The sequence below is a fragment of the Arthroderma uncinatum genome (assembly GCF_011692745.1).
Source record: "Arthroderma uncinatum strain CBS 119779 chromosome Unknown scaffold1, whole genome shotgun sequence".
In the NCBI taxonomy this organism is placed as follows: domain Eukaryota; kingdom Fungi; phylum Ascomycota; class Eurotiomycetes; order Onygenales; family Arthrodermataceae; genus Arthroderma; species Arthroderma uncinatum.
Window position 1 is genome coordinate 5,497,553 of NW_022983863.1, and position 13,700 is coordinate 5,511,252.

Below are 13,700 nucleotides of genomic sequence, written 5' to 3' on the forward strand. Positions count from 1 at the left end.
CTGTTCCCCAGGTTGAGGATGCTAGAGCAGCCAGTGCTGAGAGTTATCTTGAGGCTCCTGCCTCTACCTTATCGCGGTGGTAGTCCCACCTAAGCCTAGTGTCTATCTGGATGCCAAGATACCAGCATGACTAGGAAGCTTTAACCGTAGTGTGCGGTAGGTAAAGGGGGTATGTGCTGTTTGCCCTCGGGTCCCTTGTGAAGTGGACGAGTTCATACTTCGCTAGTGCGAACTAGGAGCCGTGTTTCCTTGCCCACAACTCTGCTTTTTGGTGGATATTTTTAAGGGTTTTATAATTGCGCTATGCCGTCGGGCTGACTGCTAGAATTAACACATTATTAATATATCCCACCGCTTCTGTATCCTCTAACTTGTATACCTTAATAAGGTCGGCGTTATAGAAGAGGTACAGAATTGGCGAGACGGGCGACCCCTGCGGGATCCCCGTTTGGATCGGGGTTGAGGGCGCAGTGTACTCCTGCAGCTTGACAGTCGTTGATTAGTTACTAAGAAAGGACGCTACCTAACGTACAATCTTCTGGTTGACCTAATATTTCTAGAGGTTATATAAAAGTCACTCTTGAGATACATTGTTGTATGCTCTAGATACATTGAGTAGTAGGAGCGATGCCACCTTGCCCTTAGACCATGCCTGGTGTATTTTCTAGAGGAGGAAGTGTATGGCATGCTTTGTTAATGCCAATTTCCGCCCCCTGGTGTGTTAACTAGGGAGGAGTTGGTAGGCATTGGCGATATACGCCAGTCAGTTCGCGATGATGGCCTCCAAGGCCTTGCCTAATGTGTTGAGGAGGGCGATTAGCTGGTATGATTTGGGCTATATGTAGTTGCCTTTGCCCGGCTTTCGAAGAATAACTATAATACTGTTTTTGAAGTGCTTAGGGTAGTATCCCTATTTAAGGCATGTGTTAAAGAGCTTGTAGAGACTTAGGAGAAGGATGTTAAGTATCTAGTATAGAATGCTATTGTTAATACTATTAGCGCCTAGGGATTTGTTTAGAGACACCTTGCGTACCGCCCTTTCGATCTCCGCCGTGGTGATTTCTGGGCATTTGATGGGTGGAGGGTATTCGCATCCCTCGAGGTCTGAGAGGTCCGCTTGGTGTGGTGGCGGGAAGAAGGACTGGCGAAGCACTTCTGCCTTTTCTTCTGGCTGGTGGACGAGTTCTCCGTCTGCTCTTATTAGTGCTGGCGTGCATGCCGGCGTCACGTCGTGCCTGTTTTTGGCCCATTTGATCAGGTTCCAGAGCCCCGTTTGCGTCGCGGAGGCTTCTTCGACTCTTTGCCTATGGGTGTTTCGGAGGGTCTTTCGAATATGACGGCCTTTCTTGTTGCATGCCTGTCGGTAGGCCTCGTAATCGTCTTCTTGTCGTGATCGTTGCCACTTCCGGCGGAGTTGTTGGACTTCTGTGCATAGGTCCTTGCAGCTCTGGTCAAACCCTGCGATTGACCGTGGGGAGGGGTTCGACCACGGGGTTGATGCAACGATACCCGCGTCTATCGCAGTGATGATAGATGATACGAGGTTGTCGATACTTCCCTCGTTGTTAAGTTCCGAGGAGTCATAGGCCAAGAGGAGATGTCTCTCGACGGTTTTGCGGAGTAACTCCACGTTCGTCTTTGCCCATATACGTTTTCTATTTGGAATTGCAGGTAGCCACCTCCAGTCGATGGCCACGGCGATAGGGAGGTGGTCAGAGTCACAGTCAAGGCTACTGTCCACTTTGCAATGGATTAGGCGGAGTGTCAAGTCCTCGGTTGCGAAGGTGAGGTCGATTGTTGACTCCCCTCCCTGCCAGCGATGCGTCGTGGTTCCGGGTACTGTGAGGAGCTGTAGTTGAAAGTCCTCCACGATTGTAAGGAGATCTCGGGCACTTGGTCCGTAAGAGGCCCGCCGTCGTATCACCGACCAGAGCGGGTGGTGCAGGTTGAAGTCTCCAAGTACCATAACTTCCTTGTGGGACTCCAGCCTATCGATGGCGTCAGCCAACGCGGAGAGCGTATCGGTTCCCACTTCGTTGTAGACATTAAATATGTGAATATTCCTTCCGGTGGGGGGGTTGCGGATGGTAAGGGAGGTGATGTCCTTGGAGAGGTGTGACACGCTCCACGTGCCAGGGTTGATCCGTTTGTTGATGTAGAAGCACACCCTTGTGGCGGCGTCGTTGAGGTAGATTAGTTGAAAATGTTGTTTTAGGGGATAATAGGATATAGAGATGAATAGATTTCGCCAGGGTTCCTATATCGCCAGGATGTCGTATTCGAGGACTTGAGGGTTACGGAAGAGACTGGCGAGGACGATATCTCTTGACTTCCGGACATTGTACTGTAAGATACGTAGTTCTTGGTGTCTTAACATGGGAGTAAGGCTGTGTTGGGACTGTCTATAGGGGATCGGCTTCTGAATACGCGGGTCCTCTGTCGGCGAAAGGGTGGGGACTGGCTCCGGGTTGATCGATCCCTCGGTTCTCGGGGCGTCCATCCAGGACTGATGTTAGCCCATCTTCCCTTTGCTTCAAACCGCACCTTCAGGTTTCTCCGAATATATTCCATCTTGGTTCTCATGTGGTTGCGCAGTGCCGACGTATGTAGGAAGTCTTTGCCGCAGTACACGCATATCTTCATGCAGCGGGCAATCGTCATCTCAGCGTTGCGTGTTGGCCAGTTGTCATAGAGTTCCTGGTGTTCTGGGCAGTTACACCCCTTGTATAGTCCTTGAGCCGTACGGGTGTCTATAGCCATCGAAGTCGGTATGGATCCGGCTCCTTTGGAGTCGTGCCTGATATCTGCGAAGGTGTCCTCCAGGTTGGCCAGCCATTCCTCTGCGTTATCCATATCACAGTCTCCCAGTGTCGTGTCAGGGGGATATAGGGGTTGCTGGATCGGTGCCTCAACCATCGATATTGCCTCCGTGCATCCTGCATCCGGGGTAGCGACTTCTGCTGGATTGGCCCTCGGGGCGTGCTCTGTTGCCATTAGTTGTGGATCGATAATGAGCTGTTGCACCGCAGGTTCTTGCCGCAATACTGGTGCCGGTGCATCCTCATCCGCTTGCGCTTCTGCCTGCTCTAGGGATGGCAGTTCTGGGAGGGGATTCCTTGCCTGTGCAGGCGAGGGTTCTGCGGTGGGCTCTCGTTGGTCCGATGGCTCTAGGTTCGGGGTGTCTGATATAGTGACAACTTCGCTAGAGGTGGGGTTGCTTGTAGGGCGTTGTTTTGCTCTCGACCTGTCGTTCTTGGGGGGTTTGTCTGTCGACACAGCATGCCAGTAAGTGTTCCGTGTTTGTTTAGCCTGTTCGACTCTCTCCATTTCTTTCTTCCTCGCCGGGCAGGCGTTGCTCCATGCTTTATGGGCGCCTTTGCATACTGTACATCTGGGAGTGAAGTTTTCCGCTCCCTTCTGATTGCAGTTCCTGGTCTCATGTAACTCAGCGCAATAGCCACATGCTTGGGCTGCGTTGCATTGAGTGCCAATGTGGCCGTAATTGTAGCAGCGGAAGCATTGCTTTACTCTGCACGCGCGGTCGTACAGTTGACACATGTGTATCTGCCCGTCCCACGCCATCCCCGCATAGATGATGGCGTTGGCCATTTCAGAGTCTGTGAACTCCACCACTATGGAGGATGCGTGTTTGAGGGTAGACTCCCAAGTCAGCCATCCTACAGATGAGATCTCTGCTTTGGGTATAACTGTGTGGTTATCTGCAAGTATCCGTTGGATGGTTGCTTCCTGATCTTTGGTGTTGATGGAGTTCGTAGAGATACCGTGAACGATGACTCCGTAGGTTGGCACTGTAAGTTCGGCGTGTTCTCCGAGGCCGCTAACCCATCCTCTGCTCTCTCTGAGCCTCGCGACTTCTGCTCTAGATGAGGTGAAGATCTGAATATCACCGCTTTTGAGTTGATGGGCTGCCACCACTGTGACTGACCTGGACTTCGCATGGTTCTGGATGGAGGTATCTACTTGTTGTTTTATTTTGGTGGCAGAAAGTGTTCGGAACCGTTGGATGATTCCTTGGTCCTTGAGTCTGACTATTACTGCTCGATCTTTGTATGCTGTGACGGCGGGTTGGGGTTTGGTAGTGCATGTACTTTGTGAAACCGGGGGGCCTCTGGCTTGTGCTGCCACTTGTGCCCAGGTTCCAGTTGTGGTTCTACCTCCGCTGGGATTGGTTGCGTTCGGCGGAGCAGTGCTCAGGCCTACGATGTTTTTGATGATCGAAACATCTCTCTGAATGTTCTGTGTGCATCTAGTAGTATCCTGGATGTGGTGGAGGATGTCACTAATTGCAGGTTGCTGGAGCACTTTGCCAACGAGCGCAATGGTAGAGGTGATATATTGCTGCACTGTATTCCATGGTACTTGGTCCTGTCCTAGGGCCTGTAATTGATGACAAGCTTCGCGGAGGTATGCAGCGTGTTCATTGATGTGCTCCGGGTCATTGTTTACCTGCGGCCATTTCGGCGCCATAACCACACATTCGACGCGTTTTCACGCGTCAAATGCGGCAATCGCCTACGAGGATGCAGGTAGACAATCAATCAATCAATCAATCAATCGTAATAGATAACATCAGACTGGTATAATGTCAGGAAATTGCGGCGTCAGGCAGACCAAAGATCATCAATCAATCAATCAATCAATCGGACCTCTCAGACCTCGAGGGATGCGAATACCCTCCACCTATCGAATGCCCAGAAATCACCACGGTAGAGATTAAAAGGGCGGTATGCAAGGCGTCTCTAAACAAATCCCTAGGCGCTAATAGTATTAATAATAGTATTCTATATTAGATACTTAATATCCTTTTTCCAAGTCTCTGTAAGCTCTTTAACATATGCCTCGAATAGGGATACTACCCTAAGTACTTTAAAAATAGTATCATAGTTGTTCTTCAAAAGCTGGGCAAAGGCGACTATATATAGTCCAAATCATACTGGCCAATTGCTCTCCTTAATATATTGGGTAAGGCCTTGGAGGCCATTATCGCGAACTGACTGGCGTACATCGCCGATACCTATTAACTCCTCTCTAGTCGACACACCAGGGGGCGGAAATTGGCATCGATAGAGTATACTATGTACTTCCTCCTCTAGAAAATACACCAGGCATGGTCTGAGGGCAAGGTGGTATCGCTCCTACTGCTTAATGTATCTAGAGTATATGACAATGTATCTTGAGAGCGACTTTTATATAACCTCTAGAAACGTTAGGTTAACCAGAAGATTATACATTGGGTAGCGTCCTTTCTTAGTGACTGATCAACGACTGTCAAGCTGTAGGAGTACACTGCGCCCTCGACCCTGATCCAAACGGGGATCCCGCAGGGGTCGCCCGTCTCGCCAATTCTGTACCTCTTCTATAACGCCGACCTCATTAAGGCATATAAGTTAGAGGATACAGAAGCGGTAGGATATATTAATGATGTGTTAATTCTAGTAGTCGGCCCGACGGCATAGCGCAACTATAAAACCCTTAAAAATATCCACTAAAAAGCAGAGTTGTGGGTAAGGAAACACGGCTCCTAGTTTACACTAGCGAAGTATGAACTCATTCACTTCACAAGGGACCCGAGGGCAAACAGCACACACCCCCTCCGCCTACCGCACACTATAGTCAAAGCTTCCCAGTCATGCCGGTATCTTGGCATCCAGATAGACACTAGGCTCAGGTGGGACTGCCACTGCGACAAGGTAGAGGCAGGAGCCTTAAGATGACTCTCAGCACTGGCTGCTCTAGTATCCTCAACCTAGGGAATAGGGACTGTTAGCCTCCAACAGGTTTACAGAGTGATGATTGTACCCCAGATGCTCTATGGATGCTTTGCATGGCACATCCCTGGCAGTAGCTACAGAGGTTGAGGCAGCGCCATAGTAAATACCATTAAGAAGATCCAAAGACGCGTAGCCCAAATCATTACTAGTGCCTTCCAAATAACTGCCGGAGCGGCAGTGGACGTGGAAGCACATTTACTCCCAGTACAGCAATAACTCAAACAGATAGCGCTAGAAGCCACCATGCATATACAGACATCCCCGCCACATGCTGACATGGCAGTAACCAAGGGCAACGGTGGGAGGAATGACGCACAAAGCCCACTTGACTGTTTCTTGGGCATCCTGGAACGCAAATACAAGGTGCGGCTCGACCAGCTCGAGAAACGCCAACCGCACATTATACCACTGTGGTAGACTCCCCCCTTCATCCGCATAGCCGAAACTGTAGAAGATGCAATTAAGGAGTACAACGCCACAGAACCCACAACCATACAAATATACACAAATAGAAGCGGTATTAATGACCATGTTAGAACAGCCGCGGTAGCACCCACGCTTTAAGTCAACGGCGTTAACATAAGACGGACTTAGTATATGGGAATATCTAGTACTTCTACGGTCTACGCGGCAGAACTTAAGGGCCTGGTGCTGGCACTACAAATAGCACTCAACGTATATGTAGCTAATATCGCTCCTAGAAAATGCGTAATCTTCACAGACAACCAGGCCGCTATTCAAGCCATATGGAACCTAAGACACTCCTCAGGCCAGTATATCCTAGCTAAGGCGTTATGGGAACTTAATGAACTCCGACGCCTTGGGTGGGAGCTACAGTTCCACTAGATCCCAGCACATGTTGGGGTGCTAGGCAACAAAGAAGCGGACCAGTTGGCAAAGGAAGCCGCGAGCGTCACCCTAAACCTAGAAATAGATACTGGACAACCTCTAGAGCCAGACCAGCTATAGATCTTAATAGCAACCACGAAGACTACTATTCACCAAACGATGAAACGCGAATGGGAGACCTCCTGGGAAACGGCCAAGCACGGTAGGGACCTCTTTAATCTTGGGGTCCAACTGGGAAAAGGGATCCTTGACACCTATAGAGATATATACTGAGCGATTAGTTTGGCTATCACACAGATGCGTATAGGTAAGATCGCCTTAAACGCATACCTCTACGCTATTAACAAAGCTGACACTAATAAATGCTAATGTGGCTACGGGCCGCAGACTGTGCGGCACGTCCTCCTGGAATGCTGAAACTGGGCGGACGAACAACACTGGATGTGGGCAGGCAAGCTCCCATGCGTGGATATTAAGCAAATTCTCTGTAGCCCATCTATAGTAGTGCAAGCAGCTAAGATAATCTTGAGGACCGGGCTCCTGGGTCAATTCCAGACTGTCCCGTCCACATTACTCTAGTATAGTTAGCGTTAACGAGTAAATTTTAGTAATAACAGAAGTAGAGGAGGGCCAGGAGAGGCCTAATAGACATAGAGAAACAGAACAGACAGGGGGACTACGGTAGACAGAAGTAGAGGAAGGCCAAGAGAGGCCTAATAAGTGCACAGACACGGAACGGTAAGAAGACTATTTATATAGGGATATCTAAGCTCGAGTAGAAAAGAAAGCAATTCAGGACGCGAATAGCTTGATCCTGGAATCAAAGGGCGGGAATACCTGTATTTATAGTTGCACGCTGCATAGCTGCCACAAGGGCGGCTGGGACAGTCTATGAATCAATCAATCAATCAATCAATCAATCAATCAATCGTAATAGATAACATCAGACTGGTATAATGTCAGGAAATTGCGGCGTCAGGCAGACCAAAGATACACATCAGACTGGTATAATGTCAGGAAATTGCGGCGTCAGGCAGACCAAAGATGCAGAAATGCAGAAATCCAGGAATGTGGAAATGCTAAAATTAGAAATATAGGGCAATGCAGGAAGCGCAGAACCTAAAAGTATGTGAGCGCTTAACCTACTCATCTTATCCAATCACCCACGTTATTACTTAAGGTGAGTGAATAAGTGATAGGCAAATAATGCTAGAAAGAGGGAGGGGAAAATCAGAAATGCAGAAATGCAGGAACGCGGAAAGTGTACAGATCTAATTTACCAACAATAAATGGGTGCAATTTGGTGGTAGAAAACATTAGTAGAGCAACGCGCGATTAATAAGATGCGGCATCTCACACGAAGGGACTCCGGCCCTCTTTCCTATCCTTTTCCGCCCCTCGTCCTCTGGTCCACTAGCGGCCGCCGAACGCTTCACGGAGTTTCTATTTCTTACAGGCGCGACCAGCCTGGAGCGGTGGAAGTCAATTATCAAGGCCCGCCCTAACTCTTCACTCCACAGTATGTTATTAGGCCGTAAGTCTAGATGATCTACCCCCATGGCGCGGATCTGCTTCTTTGACCGCTTAGCCTCATTGCGTAACTCTCGGGACTGCTCCATTCTACTGGTGTCCTCTCCACCCCAGCCCATGAGCAGCATGTGCTGGATGAGTCTGCAGTGGAGGTGGTATATCATCTTCAGGTCGATGCACCCGAGGAACACGGGAACCGCGGAGCCCTGGACCCCGCGGAGGACGTGGTATACCTCTGCTTCACGTCGCACCTCACCCCAGCGAAGGCGCGTCGTACCCTTCCCGACTACCGTGTAGCCATACTGGCGACAGGTGATTCTGAACGGCGCCCCGTACGAGCCACGGGTGCCAAACGGCGTGCAGTCACGGTCCAGGGTCTCATCTAGCTGTTGCTTGATCAGGCCCACCAGCCGCTCCGCATCGACAGGGTGCTTGTCGCTGCCATCCGTTGATCTATGCTTCTCAACATTCGGGCATCCTCTATCCAGGGTATCCCTCCGCCGAAGCCCGAGTAAGCATTTTTGTGTGCAAAATGCCGTGGTGTGCTTATAGCCTCCCTGGCTCCCTCTACCTTCCCTCCGACGCCACAGTCGTTGGCCGGGCGGCGACGCTGTGAGCTCGCTCAAGTTTCGCTTCCGCCCAGGAGCCGCCTGCTGGGAGTCAGAGTCGGAGTCCGTGGGCTCTGAACGGTGTGCGGTTGTGCTTCAAGGCGCGCAGCCAGCCTGTGATCGAGTGACGGGGCGGTGGTTGTCCGCAGTTGGAGAGCTTAGAGGAGGAGAGGATGGCATATGCTCCGAGCAGGGAGGGGTTTTTTGGAGCTCCTCTTCTGGTATGCGCGCCCTCTTGTAGTCAAGACTTGTTTCCTATACATGTAGCTGTTGCCTTGCATCGTTTCTCTAGCATTGATCCTGGGGTGGCGAGCAGCAGCTCATCAGGCAGAGACAGAGCACCCGAGCAATAGCGGTCTTTGGTTGCAAGATCCGTGCGTCCCCTGAATCAACCTCCACGTTGGGTTCGCAGATGTGGTAGTAAAGCGTGCTTGGATCATCGCGCTGCACGCAAAGCAAGACATAGGCCAATCCATTCGTAATGTATGAAAATTCGAGTCCTTCATTGATCATCACATGGTATCCCTGAACCAGAGTAGATGCTGTTATCTGTTCCGCGTTATATATTAACTTTGCATTTTCCTCCGTTGGAATCGTATCCCGCTGGACCACCTCCTCCCAGAGGTTCATCTCCCGGAGACCGACACGGAGATGCTCTACTGCTAGCTTGTGAGGTGGTTTATACTCGACGGTGGTGAGTAGTGTATTCATGCCATTGTCTACACGATGGATACAGAACTGATCTGGTATAGAGTGTCGTGTGTTTTGTCGGTTTAACGCACTTATATCATCATCCTCATCGACAGTATTCGCGTGGTTTTCGAACGTAACTCCCTCTCCGAGAGCAAACTCGTTTCGAGCCTCTGGGTCCTTGCACAGTTCTGCCATCACATCCTGGACGTGTTGTTCCACCGTGAGCCGCTCATGAAACTCCACATCCTTCTCACTGTTTAATGGCCGACACCTCCGTGCAATGCCCTCAAGTTCGATTAAGGGAGGAAATAGCTTATCGGTTGGCTCGAAATAGTCACGGACATGGCGGTAGAATTCATCCTGAATCCCCAAACAGGCTAGCCAGGGGCGAAGGTAGGTCGGGCATAACTTGCTAGTTGGCTTTCCAATTAACCCTTTGGTAGAGAGGGCGCTCTCTTGGACCGTTGTGGGCAGAGAGAGCAGGTTATGGTAGGCTTGGATGAACTCCTCGAACGATGTACGCTGGTTGCGCTCTTCCGCCCTTGTTGCTCTCTCATCCGCCTGTCGCTGCTGTTCTTCTGCCTGCAGCCGCTGCTCTTTTTCCTGTATTGCTCGCTCCTCGGCCTGTCGTCGTTGCTCCTCGGCCTGTATAAAGAGAGCCTTATAGTCTAGCGCATTATCGGGAGCCATGGATCTCGCATATCGATGGACTTTTAATTACACTCTCTGACACTGGAGCAATGAGGGTGCTGATTAACAAATGTCTCGGAGACTAGAGGGAACACGTGACTACGTCTCACTCTACGTGGCACAGGGAAGCGGCAGCGAGATGCCTATCGACCCAAGATAACATCGAACAAAAGCAACTGTCGGATCCTAGTTGATCCGCGTCTTAGGGTACGACTCGCCACCACACATGATCCATATGTCCGATTGGATGGTTAGGCCTTTTCGTCCACTCATCTTATTGAACTCCTTATTAAGCTACTCATCCTATTTAATCACCTAGGACAGAGAGGGGGGATGGGGGAATCAGAAATGCAGAAGTATAGGAACGCGAAAGTGTACGGATCTAAGCGCTCACTAAATCCTAGCTACGTGACGATAAGTGGGTGACTGGATAAGGTGGGAGGCTGGATAAGGCAATCATGTAAATAAGGTAAGCGTGTGAATAAGGTGAAAATAGAGTGATAAGGTAGAACGAGTAAATGATAGAGTGAGTAAATGCTAGAACTAGTAATGCTGAGTGATTGAATATTATAGAGGGCCGGGCTATCGAGGACGCCTGACACAATCAGGGTAGGCTTGGATATTCCTCTTGTCTTAGCGCATTGGCGCATTTCCAAGTACATTAACTAGTCTTAAAACCCCTCCCTCTTGGGGATGGAATTTGGAGAGTTGCTTCTTCGATTGCCACAGCTATGAACCATATGCGAATGGCATTTTAGAACAAAATACGGGTTAAGGGATCACTATCGAATGAGTCGCTCCCATTCCTCCGCGCTTGGCGAGCGGTTGTCTAGGCTTAAAAAATACAAGCCTGACCATCTACGCGACCATTATCTGTTTGCCGTTGGCCTCCTTAAAATATGAGTGGCCTCTATTTTGTAAGTATAGTTCCTCTTTCACCTAGGTGGCTGATACTTGTTCACTAAGTGAACGAGTAACTGTATATAGCTTTTGGAATTCCCAACTTAATGTTCTGGTATAGTAGGATGGTTACCTGTAATTCTAATCCAGGCCAATCTCTGTCAAACCCGAGTTGAAATTTTCCCAGTACCAACCACCGCTTCACCCCACGATCAAATCCTCTCAACACTTCTCCTTAACTGACCAAAGTCTTTCTTAACCAGCGCAAATGGCGTCCGTACTTGAGCCAGAAGTCGAGCAGTCTACAGCGGACTTGATCATTCGGCTCCAACTTGAAGATACCGGCAAGAAGATAGTATTTGATAATTCACGACTACCTCGTCAGACACCCTTACATTTCTTGCCTCGATGCTTCTTCGCAGGGCGCCCTCTTTGAAATCTCGACGACCCGTGAGCGTAGCGCTGGATGGCTGTGTCGGACGTCGACGATTAAAGTCAGACACAAGCTTCGTGCACCCTGCCAGGTCACCTTGGGGCAGCCACGAATTTTCCCATGCTACGAGATACTCGGTGCGCTCCTCTCCTCTGTGGTTCCTCCGGATTCTTGACCTTAGTATGCTCTTCACCTCCCACCCTTCTTCGGTCTCCCCTCCGTCGACGGGCGACGGAGACCTGGATGTGACGGATAGAATGTTATGTCGATGGTCCGCATCGTGAGCAGATATTCTTGGGGCTCTGCCGGACTGGGATTCTGATCTACGGTTAGCCCGCGAATCAAAGTCAGCAAGGGCCAACGTACCTGGGACTTCTATAGCCTCAATGCTATATCCGCGAGCGTAGCCTTGAGGGGAGCCTTCACGAAAGCTCTCTAGGTACGTGGAATTCGAGGCTCTCATCCACACGGTAGGGCCGCTCCCCATTTATTCTATGTCGTTTCCCTCTTGCGCCTCGCCGCCGGCAATGACGGCTTGGAGGCTAATATCGTTGAGGGTAACGTGGTTCAATGAAAGGTCGCCACAGGAGTCATCTTCGCAAGGAAGGCTGATGTCGTCAACGTGTGGAGGCTGATCCGGGTGCGGCTCCTCTTCACCGCAAAGTTCCATCGTGTCGTCGACAACGATGATCGGTCCAACTGTTGCGCCGGCGTCAGTCAGCGAGCCGGAGAGCCTGAGGGAGAGGATGAACGCACATTTATTGCAGCCAAGCCTTGAACCCTGAGCCCCCGATGGAAAGTTAACCAGGCCAGTTTCTTCTTTCGCTTCGCTTTTGATAAGGGGTGGGGATTCCCCGTCTGAAGTATTGCAGTCGCCGTCGTCTGAGAACAAACCGCGAAGAGAATGACGATCACTGCCATCTCCATCAGCTTCCTCGGGGGAATGGCTACGCGTAGCTACCACGCGAGAAGGACCGGCGGTGAGATCAACGGTGGCGAGAGAAGGGTTTTCTATTAAGTGATGACCTGGCGCCGTAATTCGCACCATAAGATGTTCATGTTGGAATCTGAAAGGCAGCCCTCATATTATATACATACCGTAAACCATAGGACCCTATTAATTAATGCCCTCCATGCCGCCGAATCTCGCAGCCTCCCAGCATGGTCTCATTCGTGATATGATTCTCGACAACTCGCTCACTATGTAACCGCCAAATCGGTGCTGTTGCTGGCTGTAGCATCCGCTCAGTTCACGTGAGAAATGGCCTTCAAAAAATGTGTGGGCCGATCCACATAGATACCCCATTCGGTATCAACCCAATTTCAGCCTTGTCCACCGCTCAGCTGGCAGAACTATTATCAATCCCAACACACCTCCAACCCCACAGATCAACTTCACGTATAACCTCCATAATCTTCATTCCATCTCAGCTAACACTTAGTTACCTGCTCTTTGCTACTAGTTTGTAAGAAGGCCTCAGAAGGCCATGCAAACACGTTGCTGACTCTCTACCAGTGTCCTTATATGCCAAAAATGTCCGGCGCCGAAGCAAGTCTTGTCCTTGGCCTCATCTCGTCCGTCATTACAATTATCCATGCAACTCAGCAAATCTTCGAGGCTGTCGGGGATGCAAAGGGCCTTCCCATAAATTTTATGAAGTCGGCGTCGAAGCTACCCCTCATCTCGAAGCTCCTCGAAGACGCCGAAAAGTATATCAAAACCGTGGCGGATGATACCATCCAGACTGCTTTCAAGCCTGCTCTAGAGCATTGCAAACTTCGGGCAACACGCCTGCAAGAGTTATTCACAAAGGTTATGCCAGACGAGGATGACTCGAGATTAGATCGGTATGTGAAAGCCGCCCGTACGATCGGAAAGGGCGGTCGCGTGGAGGAGTTGATGAGGGGTATTCTACATGATTTGCAACTCTTGGCAACTCAGTTTCCTGAATTGACAACACAGAGATCCAAAGACCAAATGGTAAAGGCTGTCGAAGATGCGTCCAACATGGAGCCTTCGTTACCTGACGGCTTCGAAGATATGCCGCCATTTGCACACTATAGAAGTGGTGCCCAAAACAACAACATGGGCAATCTTTATTCAGATCAAGGCAAGCTGGTCGAGACCGAGGAGATGTATCACCGCGCTCTGCAAGGGTACAAGGAGGCGTTGGGTACTGACCATATCTCAACTCTCGACACATT

At 50.1% G+C, this 13,700-nt stretch overlaps 3 protein-coding genes across 3 annotated transcripts; 1 reads left to right on the forward strand and 2 right to left on the reverse strand.

The window, feature by feature from the left end:
• Window positions 1-967: 967 nt before the first annotated feature.
• On the reverse strand, window positions 968-4,488 carry GIQ15_01650 (uncharacterized protein; the record flags this gene model as incomplete). The annotated part of the gene is made up of 2 exons (XM_033549067.1): window positions 968-2,257; window positions 2,545-4,488. The coding sequence occupies 2 exons, from the start codon at window positions 4,486-4,488 to the stop codon at window positions 968-970; spliced, it is 3,234 nt and encodes a 1,077-aa protein (XP_033410018.1).
• A 7,494-nt stretch (window positions 4,489-11,982) lies between these two features.
• Window positions 11,983-12,543, reverse strand: GIQ15_01651 (uncharacterized protein; the record flags this gene model as incomplete). Its single annotated transcript, XM_033549068.1, has 1 exon — window positions 11,983-12,543. The coding sequence occupies one exon, from the start codon at window positions 12,541-12,543 to the stop codon at window positions 11,983-11,985; it is 561 nt and encodes a 186-aa protein (XP_033410019.1).
• Window positions 12,544-13,029: 486 nt separating this feature from the next.
• Window positions 13,030-13,480, forward strand: GIQ15_01652 (WD domain-containing protein; the record flags this gene model as incomplete). Its single annotated transcript, XM_033549069.1, has 2 exons — window positions 13,030-13,343; window positions 13,459-13,480. The coding sequence occupies 2 exons, from the start codon at window positions 13,030-13,032 to the stop codon at window positions 13,478-13,480; spliced, it is 336 nt and encodes a 111-aa protein (XP_033410020.1).
• Between the last annotated feature and the right edge of the window lie 220 nt (window positions 13,481-13,700).